Source organism: Harpia harpyja, chromosome 15 (assembly GCF_026419915.1).
Source record: "Harpia harpyja isolate bHarHar1 chromosome 15, bHarHar1 primary haplotype, whole genome shotgun sequence".
NCBI lineage: Eukaryota > Metazoa > Chordata > Aves > Accipitriformes > Accipitridae > Harpia > Harpia harpyja.
Window position 1 is genome coordinate 7,266,728 of NC_068954.1, and position 13,247 is coordinate 7,279,974.

The following is a 13,247-nucleotide window of genomic DNA, read 5'->3' on the forward strand; positions in this document are numbered from 1 at the left end:
CTCTATGCTCCCTCTGGTAGCAAAGCCCACCTTTCCTGCTCAGCAGAAAAGAAAGGACAATGCAAGATTGCATTTTCCCACCACACACCAAAGAGCACAGGACACATCCTCAGTCTATCCCACATCTGCACTTTCCTGCAGATCCGCAGTGTTCCAGCAGAGACCAGAAACCACCATCAATCTTCCTGGATGGATGGAGCTCACAGGAAAATGTGAACTACAGTAAAATATCGGGGGAAAAAAGATCTGGTAGGAAATTATATCCAAGCTGAAGTAAGCACAGCCCTACGTATAAAATATCCTAAAAGTATTTGCCAGTACATAGATACTGTGAAAAATTACACTCCACAGTCAGGCCAGACAGACTCTGAAGTTATAGGCATAAGCTGTAGCAGTGAAAATATTAAGAAATACCTTTATAAATGTATGACTGTTTAAGCACTGGAACAAGCTGTCGAGGCAGGTTATGGAATTGCTAGCAATGGTGCTATTCAAGGCTGGATTTGTCATTGCCCTATTAGGGATGATATACATGGAGCTAAATCATTTCTGCCACGAGGCAGCTCCTTTCCAGCCCAAATGAGCCAAATGTAAATGTGATGTGCATCGATACATACTAAGTACAAGGAACGAAACTCCTGCTAAATGAGATCAACACGCAGAAAAGGTGCATCCAATAAAGAACCTTAAATAACCCAGTCATAGGAATGAGCATTGCCATGAAAGGGTAGAAAAATGAAAGCAAGTGGTGTTCAGACAAATGCGTGAGACATCTGGAAAGGAAATACTCTTTACTATCTGAACAGAATTTGTATATTGATTAAGAGTACTAAACATACATTTTTAAATGCAAAAGAAAACCATTCCCTTTAGCTTTTGACTTTTTAGCTCAAAACATGCTCTCTTCTCTTATCAAACCACTTTTTTTCAACGGATTGTAGAAATGCAATGCTTGCAGCAAATTAGAAGCAGCTCAAATAACAGTTACCAGTCTGTTAGCTGCAGATGGAGAGCCAAGAAAGCCGTTTTAATAATAATAATAATAAAAATAAAAGACAACTGTATTTGGAGACTTCACTTTGGACAAATGGGTTAATTGGGTTTCCACTAGAGTCAGAAGGAGGAAAAGTTTAGCTGACTGTTCTCAAGCAACAAACCTGGCCAATGTCTTTTGTATTTGCTCTGTCATTATGGAGGATCTGGTAGTGATGGTCTGTCCTCGGGCAATGGTCCAAGGATGAATGCTTCAACCTGAGCCGAGCCTCAGAATCACTGACCAGCAGACTTGCAAACCCACCTCCTGGGGTGGGGCAACTGCCCTAAGAGATGGTGACATTTGAGGTGATAAGAGACTTTCTGGTAAGTCTCTACAGAAAAAGAAGAGCTAGAATTCAATCTGTAAGGGATTCAAGTCAGTTTATGCATATATGCTGTGTATGCACACATGTATATGTATCTTGGAGCTTATGTATAGACCTTAGGTGTTAAAGTCTAAGCAGTCATCCTAGCTTTCTCAGAGATGGACAGGACCTTCTACAGATTAGTGCCACTCATCCCACCCACATATGTACTAAGTGATGGTCCAAATGACTTTGGAGTTACCTATTTCTCTCTATCGACTGCAAAGGAAATTGAGATCGTGTCATTAAGGGAGGAACATTCGGGACACCTGAAATTAGGTGTTACAAACCCTGTTGTTAGGACTGAGGCTGGCTGTGTTTCTTTTTGCATCCCTTTCTGCGGGGTATGAGAAGGCCCAAAGGACCCGGACAGAAATATCCTCACCTCGCTCGTGTTTGAGGAGAGAAGGACAGCCCCAGTCCTGTTGCCTCTCCCTAACCATGACAGCTCCACGACATAGCTGCAGGGCCAGACTGCATGGTGCAAGCGTAGCAGATTATCCCAGAAAGGCTTTGGTCTTCTACTCAAAATCCAGGAAAGACTGTTCTGGGGAGGTTAACCTTTCCTATAGAAATGAAAAAAACCAACACTCTGCAATTGGGAATAGACTTGCTAGGGACTATACCAGGTTATGGGGAAATCAGCCTTACAAATACGGAGAATGTCTAAACCCATTCATATGAATTATTTATGTTATCTGCTTATCCAAATAGGTCATTTTAAACATTTTTATATATTTCCATTTTTTTTCTCCTGCTGCCCCATGTTTTTTTTGTTATTCCTATTTCCCACAGTAGAAGTCAAGAACGGACATTTTCTAATTAAGGACAAAGTATTTCCAAGTCCTTAATGATCTGCTGAGTGGGTGGGGACATGAACTGCTGTAAAATCTAAAATGACAGATTCACTATTTCTAAGGCATGGAGTGGTGGAGGTTTATGTCAGTAGGTCTTTTTGCTCTAAAGAGTTATTCTCTTGCTCCTCATACAGATAGGAGATGATCATATAACATGAGGTTCATATGGGATTTGCTTTACTGCTGCATCAAAAGGACAAAACCAAAGTCAGGGTCACTCTTGAAATATTTCTAAGATGCAGTTGTAATCAGAAAGACCATTGCTTGAAGCAAAGGTTAGAAACAGTGTGATACTTCATGTACAGGTAAACTAGCGATAATGTGCACTCACATTTGTCTTCTGAGGTTTAAAAAAATAATTTCCTCACCTGCACTAGGACTTTTTTTTGTAATTTACCACAACTTTACCACTAATGGTAATACTGTGACATTTCAAATTTACTTAAAGGTGATCACCAGCTATTATTTTAACAATTGTCATCCAAAGGAGGTTAGATGGCTTCTGTCTGAAATGCTAATAACTGCCTGGAGTCTCATCTGCTTTTGCCTTGCTTCCTCCTTCCATTTGAATAACTCAGGGAAGGAATAACTGGGAATTTTAACAGAAAAGTCTGCACTGTAAGTACAATCTCTGCCATCTATCTTGCATTCTTACATCAGGTATGGGGTTACTGCTGGAAACAGGTAGTCTATTGCTTCCTAAAGTTTTTGTATTTCTTTACTACACCACTACTAACAGTGTTGTTATTGGCAGTAGTAGTAGTAATAATATTGCAATGTGTTGTAGGGCATCCACTGAGCTTAGTGGTCTCTAAAGACTCAACAAGAAATAGCCATTCCCATGAAGATCTTAGGGTCTTCATGGTCTGGACTTACAAAGGGCATGAAATATTTCTTACATCCACTGTGAATAAGCCTTCTAAGAAACATATACTTTATAATCCAAAAAGCATAATTATACTCTAATTATACAGTAGTTACATTTTTAACATAAGATTTCCACTAATCCAAATAACGAGGTACTTCATGGACTGGCCAAAAATAATTACAGTGTAAAATGACATAATTAATATACCTGCATTTAAAAATATACAGTCGGATCCTCAGCTGAGTTAAATCATTATCTCTCTGATGATATCAGTCTGTTTCCTGTGCATTAAAAAGCAAATCATGGGAGCAATAATATCTCAATTATGTAGTTAACCTTCTGGTTATATTAATTAGTGATGATTAGGCATGGGAAACCATAATTATGTCACGTACATAACATCCCTTTGAAACTGCATCATGAATTCAAACACAAAAGGCAGATGTGAACACCTAACCAGGTCCATTTCTGACATCTAGAACAAATCTGAAACTCAATGATTTGACCCTCTATCCCCTATCTGAAACACATCCAGTGGTGATAGCTCTGCTGGTGTCAAACTTGCAGAAGAAACTTCAGTTTGCATGTGTCCCAGAAGAGAAATGCAAGGTAGAACTGTCCCATATTCTGATTTCACATGGTGGTTACTAAAACCCAACATAAAAAAAAAAAAAAGAGACAAACAAAACACCTAGGTCCCCTTCAGTTCCTAAAGGAGGAAGTCCTGAAACGAAAGCAGCACCTTTTCTCTACCTCATCACATTTAGCCATTTGTCTGGGTATGAACAGCTAAAAATCAGCACCTCTTGCTCCTGTTTGCAGGAGATCCTGGCAGTCAGAGCATTATTTGCACAGGACCCTTCTGAAGACTTGCTCCTCACAGACTCAGAAACCACAGTGGTAGACACTGTACTGGGGAAACTGGTTTTCCTGTGGCAGCTGTCTGAGAAGGCCATGGTATCGTGGAGTCAGAGCAAGCAGGATTTTCCACCACTGTCCTCATGCCTAACTTAAGACTGAAGTTTTTCGCCTTCAAGGATAAAGAGAAAAGCCAATTTGGGCTAACACACTTCCCCCAGTATATCAGAGAGATGCTTAATCCCAGCAGACCATTCCCTCACAGCAGGACTACAGCAAATAATTAATGTGTAGGTCATTCAGTCCAAATTTGGAAAAATATTAAACATTTTACTTTCATATAGGCTTCTACCATATACTGAAACCCACAGAAGCTCTGCACTGCAATAGGAATTATGGACCTAAACATTTGTACAAGTCCAGGGTTATTCCTGTCATTCAGATGGCAGAATCCTGCCATTTCTGCAGGAAAAAGGACAAGTGCAGAAGAACATCACCAAATTAAAATTAATCCTTTGAAAAGTGAATGTCAGAAGAAACTGTGTATTTTTGACCAAACAAATATACTTTAAATGGACAGTTTGCAAATGTCAGGTTGAAGTGTTCCAAAGTTAGGAACTGCCAAAATTAAGGTTGCCTGTTTATTCTGTGTAGCATTGCACTTGCAGGCACTTTGTGGCTGTTATTACCTGTTTTGCCATTTATTTTTTTAATCTAAGTAACTTGACTTTGAAAGGCTGACTTGCAAATCTGGCATTTGTAATTCTGGGAAACCCCGCTTTACACACTATTTCATCTATATTTACTCAATTATTACCTGATGTATTGTTTGCTTTCTGCTGTGCTAGCAGCAAAGGACACTGGTACAACACGGGCCAGAGTTATGTATTGACCCACAGAATCAAAAGTCTTGGGGTCTTCAGTGGATCTACTCTAAGGTGTCAGATCAGTTCACGGTAAAGCAGGTTCAGTAGAAAACGCTGCCCTGTGAGGAGCCCAGGTCTGCGAGGTCCTGGGTATATCACAGGCAGAGCAAGGTCTCATTAGCTGGCACTGTCACTTAAGGGACTAAAGGAACTTTGCAGGATATAACCCAGTATGACTTTGGTAGGACATGCTTCCTGAGTTTTACTTTACCAAACTGTAAAACTGTTGCCTGATATTTACCAGCAGCAGTTCCCAGGCATTGCAAGCTGTTCTCTAATGATATTTCCAATTCAGTCTGAGATTCCTGAATGAAATATCTGTAGAAGGGTTACTTAAGTGTTTTCTTTTTCAGCCTGAAGTTTGTTCAATATAATGTTATAGAAGCAATCCTTGCAAATATCTCACTTCAAGAGAGGTGGTTTTTTTTTTCTTTTCTTTTGCTCTTGGCAGCGGCTGTGGCAAGAATGACAGCGCAAAACACAACAGAAAGTTATAAACATTACTTTTCCTCAGATAGCAAACAAAATCCTGGATTACCACCGTCCTAGATGGGAAACGGAGCCATTCTGCTTTCAGAAACTCCCACCCTTGTCTCATCCTGGGGCTGCAGGGTCTGTATAAATTGAGCGCAATATTAATGCCACGTCAATTGATTCTCTTGGCCTGTATGGATGCTGATGCTTTTGAGGTCAGCCCAAAGATGAGCTTCACTTACAGCCACTCTTTGGGGCTCCTTGGGAGTGACAAACTGGGGACCTGCCAATCAAAGAGTATGGGCCACCCATATCTACAGCTGCCTAAAAAGGGACACTAGCAGAGGAATACACAATTGAGGCCATTTGGCCCCTCTCTTTGATATGCACGTCCTGACACCCAACAAAAAGGTTGCCATAATCTGGTAACAGGCATGAGCCTCCCCTTTCCCACTGTCATCCTTTTCTCCATTCTGCCAGGCAGATTTCTTTTTCCTAACCCCACACCACTCGCTTACGTCAGGATCCATCCCTGTCACAACTGGGCACGTTCTCTGCTCCTCCTGCCAGTGTTCTTCCCTTCCCCCTCTCAGCACTTTCTTTCCACCAAGTCCTCTTACACCGCAGAGCTTTGCACAGCATCTGAAGAGCTGGCACAGGGCAGACCATGCCAGGGGCCGTTGTCACAATTTAACAGTGCAGACGATTGAATTAGGTTTTGGCATGGCTTTTTTTATCACTATTAATGAGGTTGAGCCAATCACGCAATTCCTTGGGGTCTTTTGCCTCAGTCCTCCCTTTCCCTCTGGAATCTTGACCATCCACTCCATCCCACCTCAGCCAGCTGCTCCAGAGGTGCTGGGTGCAGGACTGAGGAGGCCACAGCTCGGCCCCCTTGGTTAGTGACACAGATGCATTATCAGGGGACAGACAAAATAGGAGGCAGAGGGTTGGGGGGTGTACACCTACAAGACTCTTCTTGAGGGGAAGAGCAAGAAAATGTAGGGTTTTGGGAGCTTGAGGTTTTTAAAAAAAATATAAGACCCTTCTCCAAATCTTGACTCTAGCTTGTGGCTTTGCTTAATTAGTTATCTCTCACCATAGCATAGGACTTGGGCTTGAGTACTTGAGGCATGAATGGAATTTAAGAAATTAACTGTAAAGATACAGAGTTCTGTCCGCACGTAAGGTTTCCTGCCATCAAAAAGCAAGAATGAAGGTTTTTGGGTCTGGGCTGCCACTGCTGAGATTTTGCATAGAGTCATTGCTGGGGTTCAGACTCGTGATATGGTGAAACTCTGACAAAATTGGATGCGATTGCACCAAACAACGCTGCCTCAGCAAGCCATTTTGGGCACGTTTCCCTTTTCCTTTCCAACGTACCTTTCCAGCAAACTCATTAACCACACAGATGCACTAAAAGTGCTTGGAACAGAAATGAGAACAGAAGGAAAGAAAACAATTCTTCTGCTAAAAGAGCTGGGTTTTATATTTGTTCTTCGTCTGCACCTTCCCCTGCCTGGGTGCGACACAAAGGAAATCTCTGCAGCTGATCTGGGACTTCACAAACCGAGGGATTATGCGCTACAGATACTGACAGGCCCCTTTGCTTACAGCCTGGCAAACACCACAACAGTAATCTCCTCTCTGAGATAAAGCCCGTCAATCTTATTCTTACACCAACCCGTTCACCTCTGCCCCTCAGACAGAGCTGGAAGAGAAGCCCTCCTTGGGAAGGATGCTAAAATCTTTCCTTCCTCGGTGCCCTCCTATTTTAACTTACTCTTTCAGCTGGCCTCCCATCAAAGTCAGGTCAACACATATCCATTTTCTGTGCTGAGCTGACTAGTTTTCAATAACAATTTCTCCTTCGTTTTGTAACAGAGATCAATAAAACTGCCCCTTTCTCATATTGGCCGAGATTCCAGCAACGTCATTTGCTCTTTATTGTTGCTACTGCTTTGTTTTGTTTCCTTTTTCTTTTTCTTTTTTTTTTTTTGGCAAGGCACAGATCAATTTAACAAGATGAAAATGACTTAGACTTTCACTCAAGGTAAAATCTGCACTTTATAACCCAGGATGTAATTTACAATCCTGTCATTAAGCTCTGTTAATCCTATTATTATGAAGATAAATAATTACCCATAGCGAAGAAAGGGATTCCCAACAGAGTAGAATTATATTTTCCATCAGTAATGAAAAATATCCCTGCCGCAGTGACACTGGAAATACAGATAGTGAGTACTCCCAAGAGTCCCAGGAAAGGTTTGCTACGCAGGCAGTCCTTCATGGAGCTCGAGAGGGTAGCAGTCAGGAGAATCAGCATCAGGCTCACCAAAATTTTGCCCCTGGCCAAGAGACTGGTCTGGTGGAAGTCCTTCCAGAGGCTAAAGGACGCTAGTGAGTAGAGCTGCAGATCTTGGTGATCCAGCTGCATCTTGTGCATCAGTTTACAGAATTCACTCTCCCACTTCTCCCCAATGAGGTCCTGGGTGACAGAGCCATACGTTTGGAGGTAGTAAGTGATTTGGATGGCTCTGGCTGATTTGACTCTCTGGTCCTTGCTGTTTGGCACTTCCATGACCCCTCCGAGCTGGTGGCCAATAAAACTGTTCCTTCCATCCTGGGAGAGAAAGTAAAAAAGATGAGCATGTGGTTATCCTGCGTAAGATGTGATACAGTGATACCGTTTGACTCTACCTTCCTTTCACAGACATGCCGAGAGCTCCACTCAAAGGCCACTGCAGTCAACAGGAGTCATGCCGTTCACTTCAGTGGGCTTTGGGACGCATCCCTGTTCCCTGCCACGACTCTGTTTCTTACTCATTTTAGCCTCATTTGCAATTCTGTGCTGCAGTTCAGGGACTGCTCTGATACTCACTGCGGTCCCAGATGTTCGGGGACTGAAACGTAGCATGCAAGCTCCTCACCCCGTGGGAGAGGATCGCTTTCCCACATTTTAATTCTGACAGACAACAAATCTCCAGTTACTGAAGTATGAAAAGTTGGAGATGAAGATCAATTTCTGGAAGATTTGTGATTTCCTGACACTTTGGAAATGCTTTTAAAAAGTTGTAAATGTACAGAAAATGAGGCCTGGTTCCTCAGTATACAGATGTAAATGTAGACGGATCCACAAAGTTTAATAGCTCCTCTGGCTCTAGAAAAATATAATTAAAATCAGACTTCTTGAATTGTTTATTTGAAATTTCATGGATTTCTATCAGCGGCACAGAGAAAAGAATCTACCTTACACCTCGATTTAGCCAGGATTTGGTGGTTTTATATTTCAAGAATATGAACCTTACTCTGTTCTCACTTATTTCAGTATATGCTAGGACATAAAATACTCCATGACAATCAGTAAAGGACACATACGTGCACTCAGGATCAGCTCCTGCCTATTTACAAGACCAGATCATTTTTTTGGTAGAGTTATCTGGTCACATTTAGATGATTTTTTTTCTTTTTTGTAAGAAAGGTCCTGTGAGGAAAGTCCTTGCTTTTAAGCCCCTGGTTATTCTAGTTCTCTAGATTAACTGTGATGTGCCCCTTTCAAGACAGGGGAAGCTTGCGTGGATTTAGAAGATCAAACGCAGTTGCAAACTGAGGAAGAAGACTCAGTAGATATTGGATAAAAATGTCCTAGCACAAGTAATCTCTTTGATCAAAAAACTCTAAACCCAGGGATTAATGTCTGTTGCACACCAAATAACAACATTTTGCTTTTTTTTTCCCCTGTAAATTGGATTATAAGTTTTCAGATTTCTTTCATCTTGTATTTAATAAAAACATAAAATTTTCAAACCGGTCAATGTATAAAACATCCTGCAGCAGCGAGTTCACATGAGATAACACTCTTTGCCTAGATGGGCTATGGGAATGAGCTGACTGACAGCTTGAATTTGGGAGATGCTCTGCTCTACACACGCACATGGAAGCAGTCATCTGCAAAAGGCCAGAAGCATTTGAGGGAGACACATTTAACATCTATTACATCCAACATTAGCCATTTCTAGAAACACCTGTGCTGCACGCAGGTCATTATCTGAAATTGCCAGACCTGCTCGTTGTAATGATTCCCATCCTAAGGAAAAATCAATGAAGCAAGGTACCAGGCTTTATGAAACATAGATGTCTTCCGGCATGTCTGCTCATAGGGCAAATAAATATCAGAAATTGAGAGACAGTGTTAATATTTTATATACTCACCTTGTCCTGTCTCTGGTACATAAAGGAGGTAATCCTCCCACTGAGAAATTTTTGCCTATGCCTGCTTTCATGGCAGGAGCTCACATTGTTTTCAGCATTTGCCTGCCACAGCCCAGGGAACGTGACAAAGTGCTTTTCAGAAGTTCATTTTTTCCCTATTCCCAGTTGTTATTTCCCACAGAAATAACGGCTTCTGGCGAGGTATCCTGGCACGAGCTGACATAAAAGGTGATTTGCAGTCTAATGCCAGTTTCTCAAATCACCTGAAGCCTCATTGCAAATGTCAAATAAGCAGAGACAGCTAGCACACAGGGGCAGCTGGTCCTGTTTGGACTCCAAAAAATCCTCTTCTCTGGCATTTTATGTTAGAATCCTGTTTTGATTCATTATTTCTATTTTTTTTCTAAGGAGGGGTCACACCTAACACTCACACACCCACAAAAGGTACATTTCCAAGCTGGTAATTAAGGTTTGAGCAATGCAGTCCCTGCTCACATCAGACGCAACTTCACAGTTAAAAATCCCCTTTGGCACTGCTTTGAAATTTTAGGGAGAAATGTCATATTTCCTCAGTATATATGCAGTGTTGACATTCAAATGTTTTCAGCCACTGCAGGATACTTTAGCAACACAGCTCCAAACTCAGACAATGGACTGTAATTCAGGTTTCATTGATTCACTATGCAGCACGCACGGCAAGGTTACGGGAAACTTTGCGATGACCATCTGCCTTCCGCTGCGAAAGGTGCACCGAACGACAGCAACATTTCAAAAGAAGCAACAGAGCAGGCACAAATAAATCATGTTCTGCCGTATCTTCCACGAAACAGAAGATAACGGCTATTTGTTACACTGATGTACAATAGGGCACCCAGCTCATATGTCAGCAAAATAGAGAGCGAGCTTTCAGATGGAATCCAGGAAATCACAGATGCTGAATTGCTTTGAGGTCATTTTGTCCGTCCCTTTCCTTCCAAAGGCAGATTGCTTCCTATCTATGCAAGGGTTTTTCCTTTGCTGCTTTTATAGCATGCAAACACGAACCTGCCACCATGGCATTTGGGAAAATGAGACCCTTTTCTAATACAGCTCATATGTTGTCTTTGCCAAATGCTCTAAGAGAGATAAAGGTCCTGTTGTGCTAGGCAGGGCTGTCACTGCAACGGTTACAATCTCAGCAAGGAAGACAGAAGAAAATGGGGAACAGTATCATCTTTCATCCCATTTTACAGGTGGAGACTGAAGTGTGGGAAAATGAAGACCCAGTGCTGCCAACATGACCTTCAGCATTTCCCAGAGGCCTCCAAGCCAGGGACCTAACTACCTCTTGGTGTCTCACGGGCACTTCAGAGGAGTTATTCACCATCCCAAGTTCTCTGTTGTCCTCCAGGACCACGTTGGTGAAAGAAGGAGACGTGAATGGCTAAGCTCCTGGGCTAAGCCTAAGGTCTGGGAAACAAAATGAGGCCACAGTGACTTGTATAAATGAGGCCTGAAGACCAGGCAGGTTTTGAACAAGATCCCTCATTCCACCTAGTTCCTCAATGAAAAAAAGCACTTTCTGTTGTTAGCAAGTCCTTCCTGCTGTGTGCCTACATGATGCTATTTTTAATTTCATAACAATAGTTGCATGTTTCAGACTACAGATCTCTTACACATTTTACCTACATATGTTGCTACTCTCTGATCTTATATACAGAAAAGCAAACTCAAAAAATAGAGTAATAATAATTCTTATTGATTGTACACCATTTTACACCCATGTATCTCCAGAGGATCTACAACACAAGATGATAACTGTCTTTAGCAAGGTCACTAGCATGGCTGGAGCCTGAATTTCAGATTCCCAGGTATCCCAGTCCCAAATTCTATGTGTCTTTCTCTTTCTTTCTTTCTTTCTTTCTTTCTTTCTTTCTTTCTTTCTTTCTTTCTTTCTTTCTCTTTCTTTTTTTTTTTTTTTTAATGTCTAACAAAAACTTCACAGTGTCTGTTCTCCCAAAGGACAAAAAGGGCCATCGTCCATTCGGATTGCAGCTAATTCTCTCCAGATCTGAGCATCTTTAAAAATGGCATGAAACACAGATCACTTGCTGGGGCATGTAACATGTGATCTTAAACAGGAGCCAAGCAAAAATCTTTGCTCTGATGGATACTAGTAAATTGTTTTTTGTGTACTCCCTTCTCTTTTTCTAGATGGCCCAAAGCCATTTGGTAAATTTAGATTGTAAAAGGGAGGAGGATGAGAACTAAGGACTCTCAGAGGAGTGACAGTTGCTAGACGTGGACAGCATCATCCTCCTTTTCCCCCAGCATGATGGACTTTGCCGCCTGCGTATATGCAGACCTGGTCTTGCACATTGTTGAAAATCCAAACTCCTTGTCCGTTCAGCAGTAAAAATCACTGATGGTGAATGGATGGATGCAGAATAAACCCCTACCATATTTCAGGCTAGAAACTTCTCTGTAAAGGATGCTTGGACCTTTAATATCCTAAAAAGATGTGTAAATGGCATGGGGATGTTTGGCTTGCTCCAGAGCTGAGCGCAGGACCTCTCAAGTTAAACAAAACCAGCTGCTCCTACTGAGCTAAATATCTTTTGCTGGTGTTAATGAAGGCACAGATCCTCTCTGCGTGCAGCCCAGAGGGATACTAGCAATACTCCCTTACTACTAAATTACCGGGGACCTTTTTTGTTTCCTTAATAATGTCAGTGCAGCTGCTGCAGCCCCAACTCCCACCCCGGGGTTTCCGTGTGGTCACTGCCCACGGCCGCGCCAGCCCTGGGCAGGTTGCCTTCTGCTCCCTGCTTTGAACGGCACCAGCCTAGCAGTTTTCCTGCCCTCAGAGCTGTGTGGGTGCTCTTGCACACCCACCAGACTGCTTGTTGTACTTGTGCCTGTGCAGCTATTCTCAGCAATGGAGAGAGAGTCCAGGACAAGTGAGCCCCGAGGGCAACGCATTTGAGGGAAAACTGCACCTCGGCTGGCTGGGAACGGGGACACAGTGACGGCCATGTGGTCTGTTCACTCAGCAAAAAAAAACGTATGAAAGTGGCCATGAGAAGCTATCCAGGAAATAATGCTCTAGGTCACTGCTGCAATAAAGAGCAACCCAGTTATTTCCAGCTATCTGGCAATGATGAGGTTCAGCTCACCAGCTAGTCAAGCAAATTTGTTTTGTAGTCACTGGGAAGAGTCAGGCACATCCAAAGGATGATCCACCCCATCCTAAGGTACAGGTCAAAACCAGACTTGCCTTCTGCAGTTGCCTGTCTGTCTCCATTTACAGCAGAGGCACAATACTTAAGACTTGTTCCTAGCTTTTATCAGGCTAAAAAGCTAGGAGATATTAACCCACCTTCAGTGACAGATGCAAACACAAAACTAGCTGACCTGCCTTGTCATTCCTGGCTCACACGGGCCCCTTCACAGGCATGTCCTGCAGGTTAGCAAACATACAGACCTTGAGCCACCTCCCGGGGAAATCAAGGATTACTACTGTGATTTTTTAAGTGCAGGAGGTGTGTACCCAGAACACCGAAAAGGCAACCAGAACCATCTGGCACCTCTTTCTGATAAGTCTGGGCTCATGCTAAAGCCCAGACCCTTACTGGTTTGGGTTTCTCGTTTTAGATCAGGTAATTTGAAAAGA

The 13,247-nt window shown here is 42.4% G+C and overlaps 1 protein-coding gene across 2 annotated transcripts in view; it reads right to left on the reverse strand.

Annotated features, from left to right (window-relative positions):
- The window catches only part of PTCHD4 (patched domain containing 4), a 93,082-nt gene that overhangs the window by 59,710 nt on the left and 20,125 nt on the right, over positions 1-13,247 (reverse strand). For both annotated transcript variants that reach the window (XM_052810100.1, XM_052810099.1), the window contains exon 2: positions 7,526-8,006. In XM_052810100.1, coding sequence (XP_052666060.1) covers positions 7,526-8,006 — 481 coding nt within the window. The remainder of the gene's footprint in view (positions 1-7,525; positions 8,007-13,247) is intronic.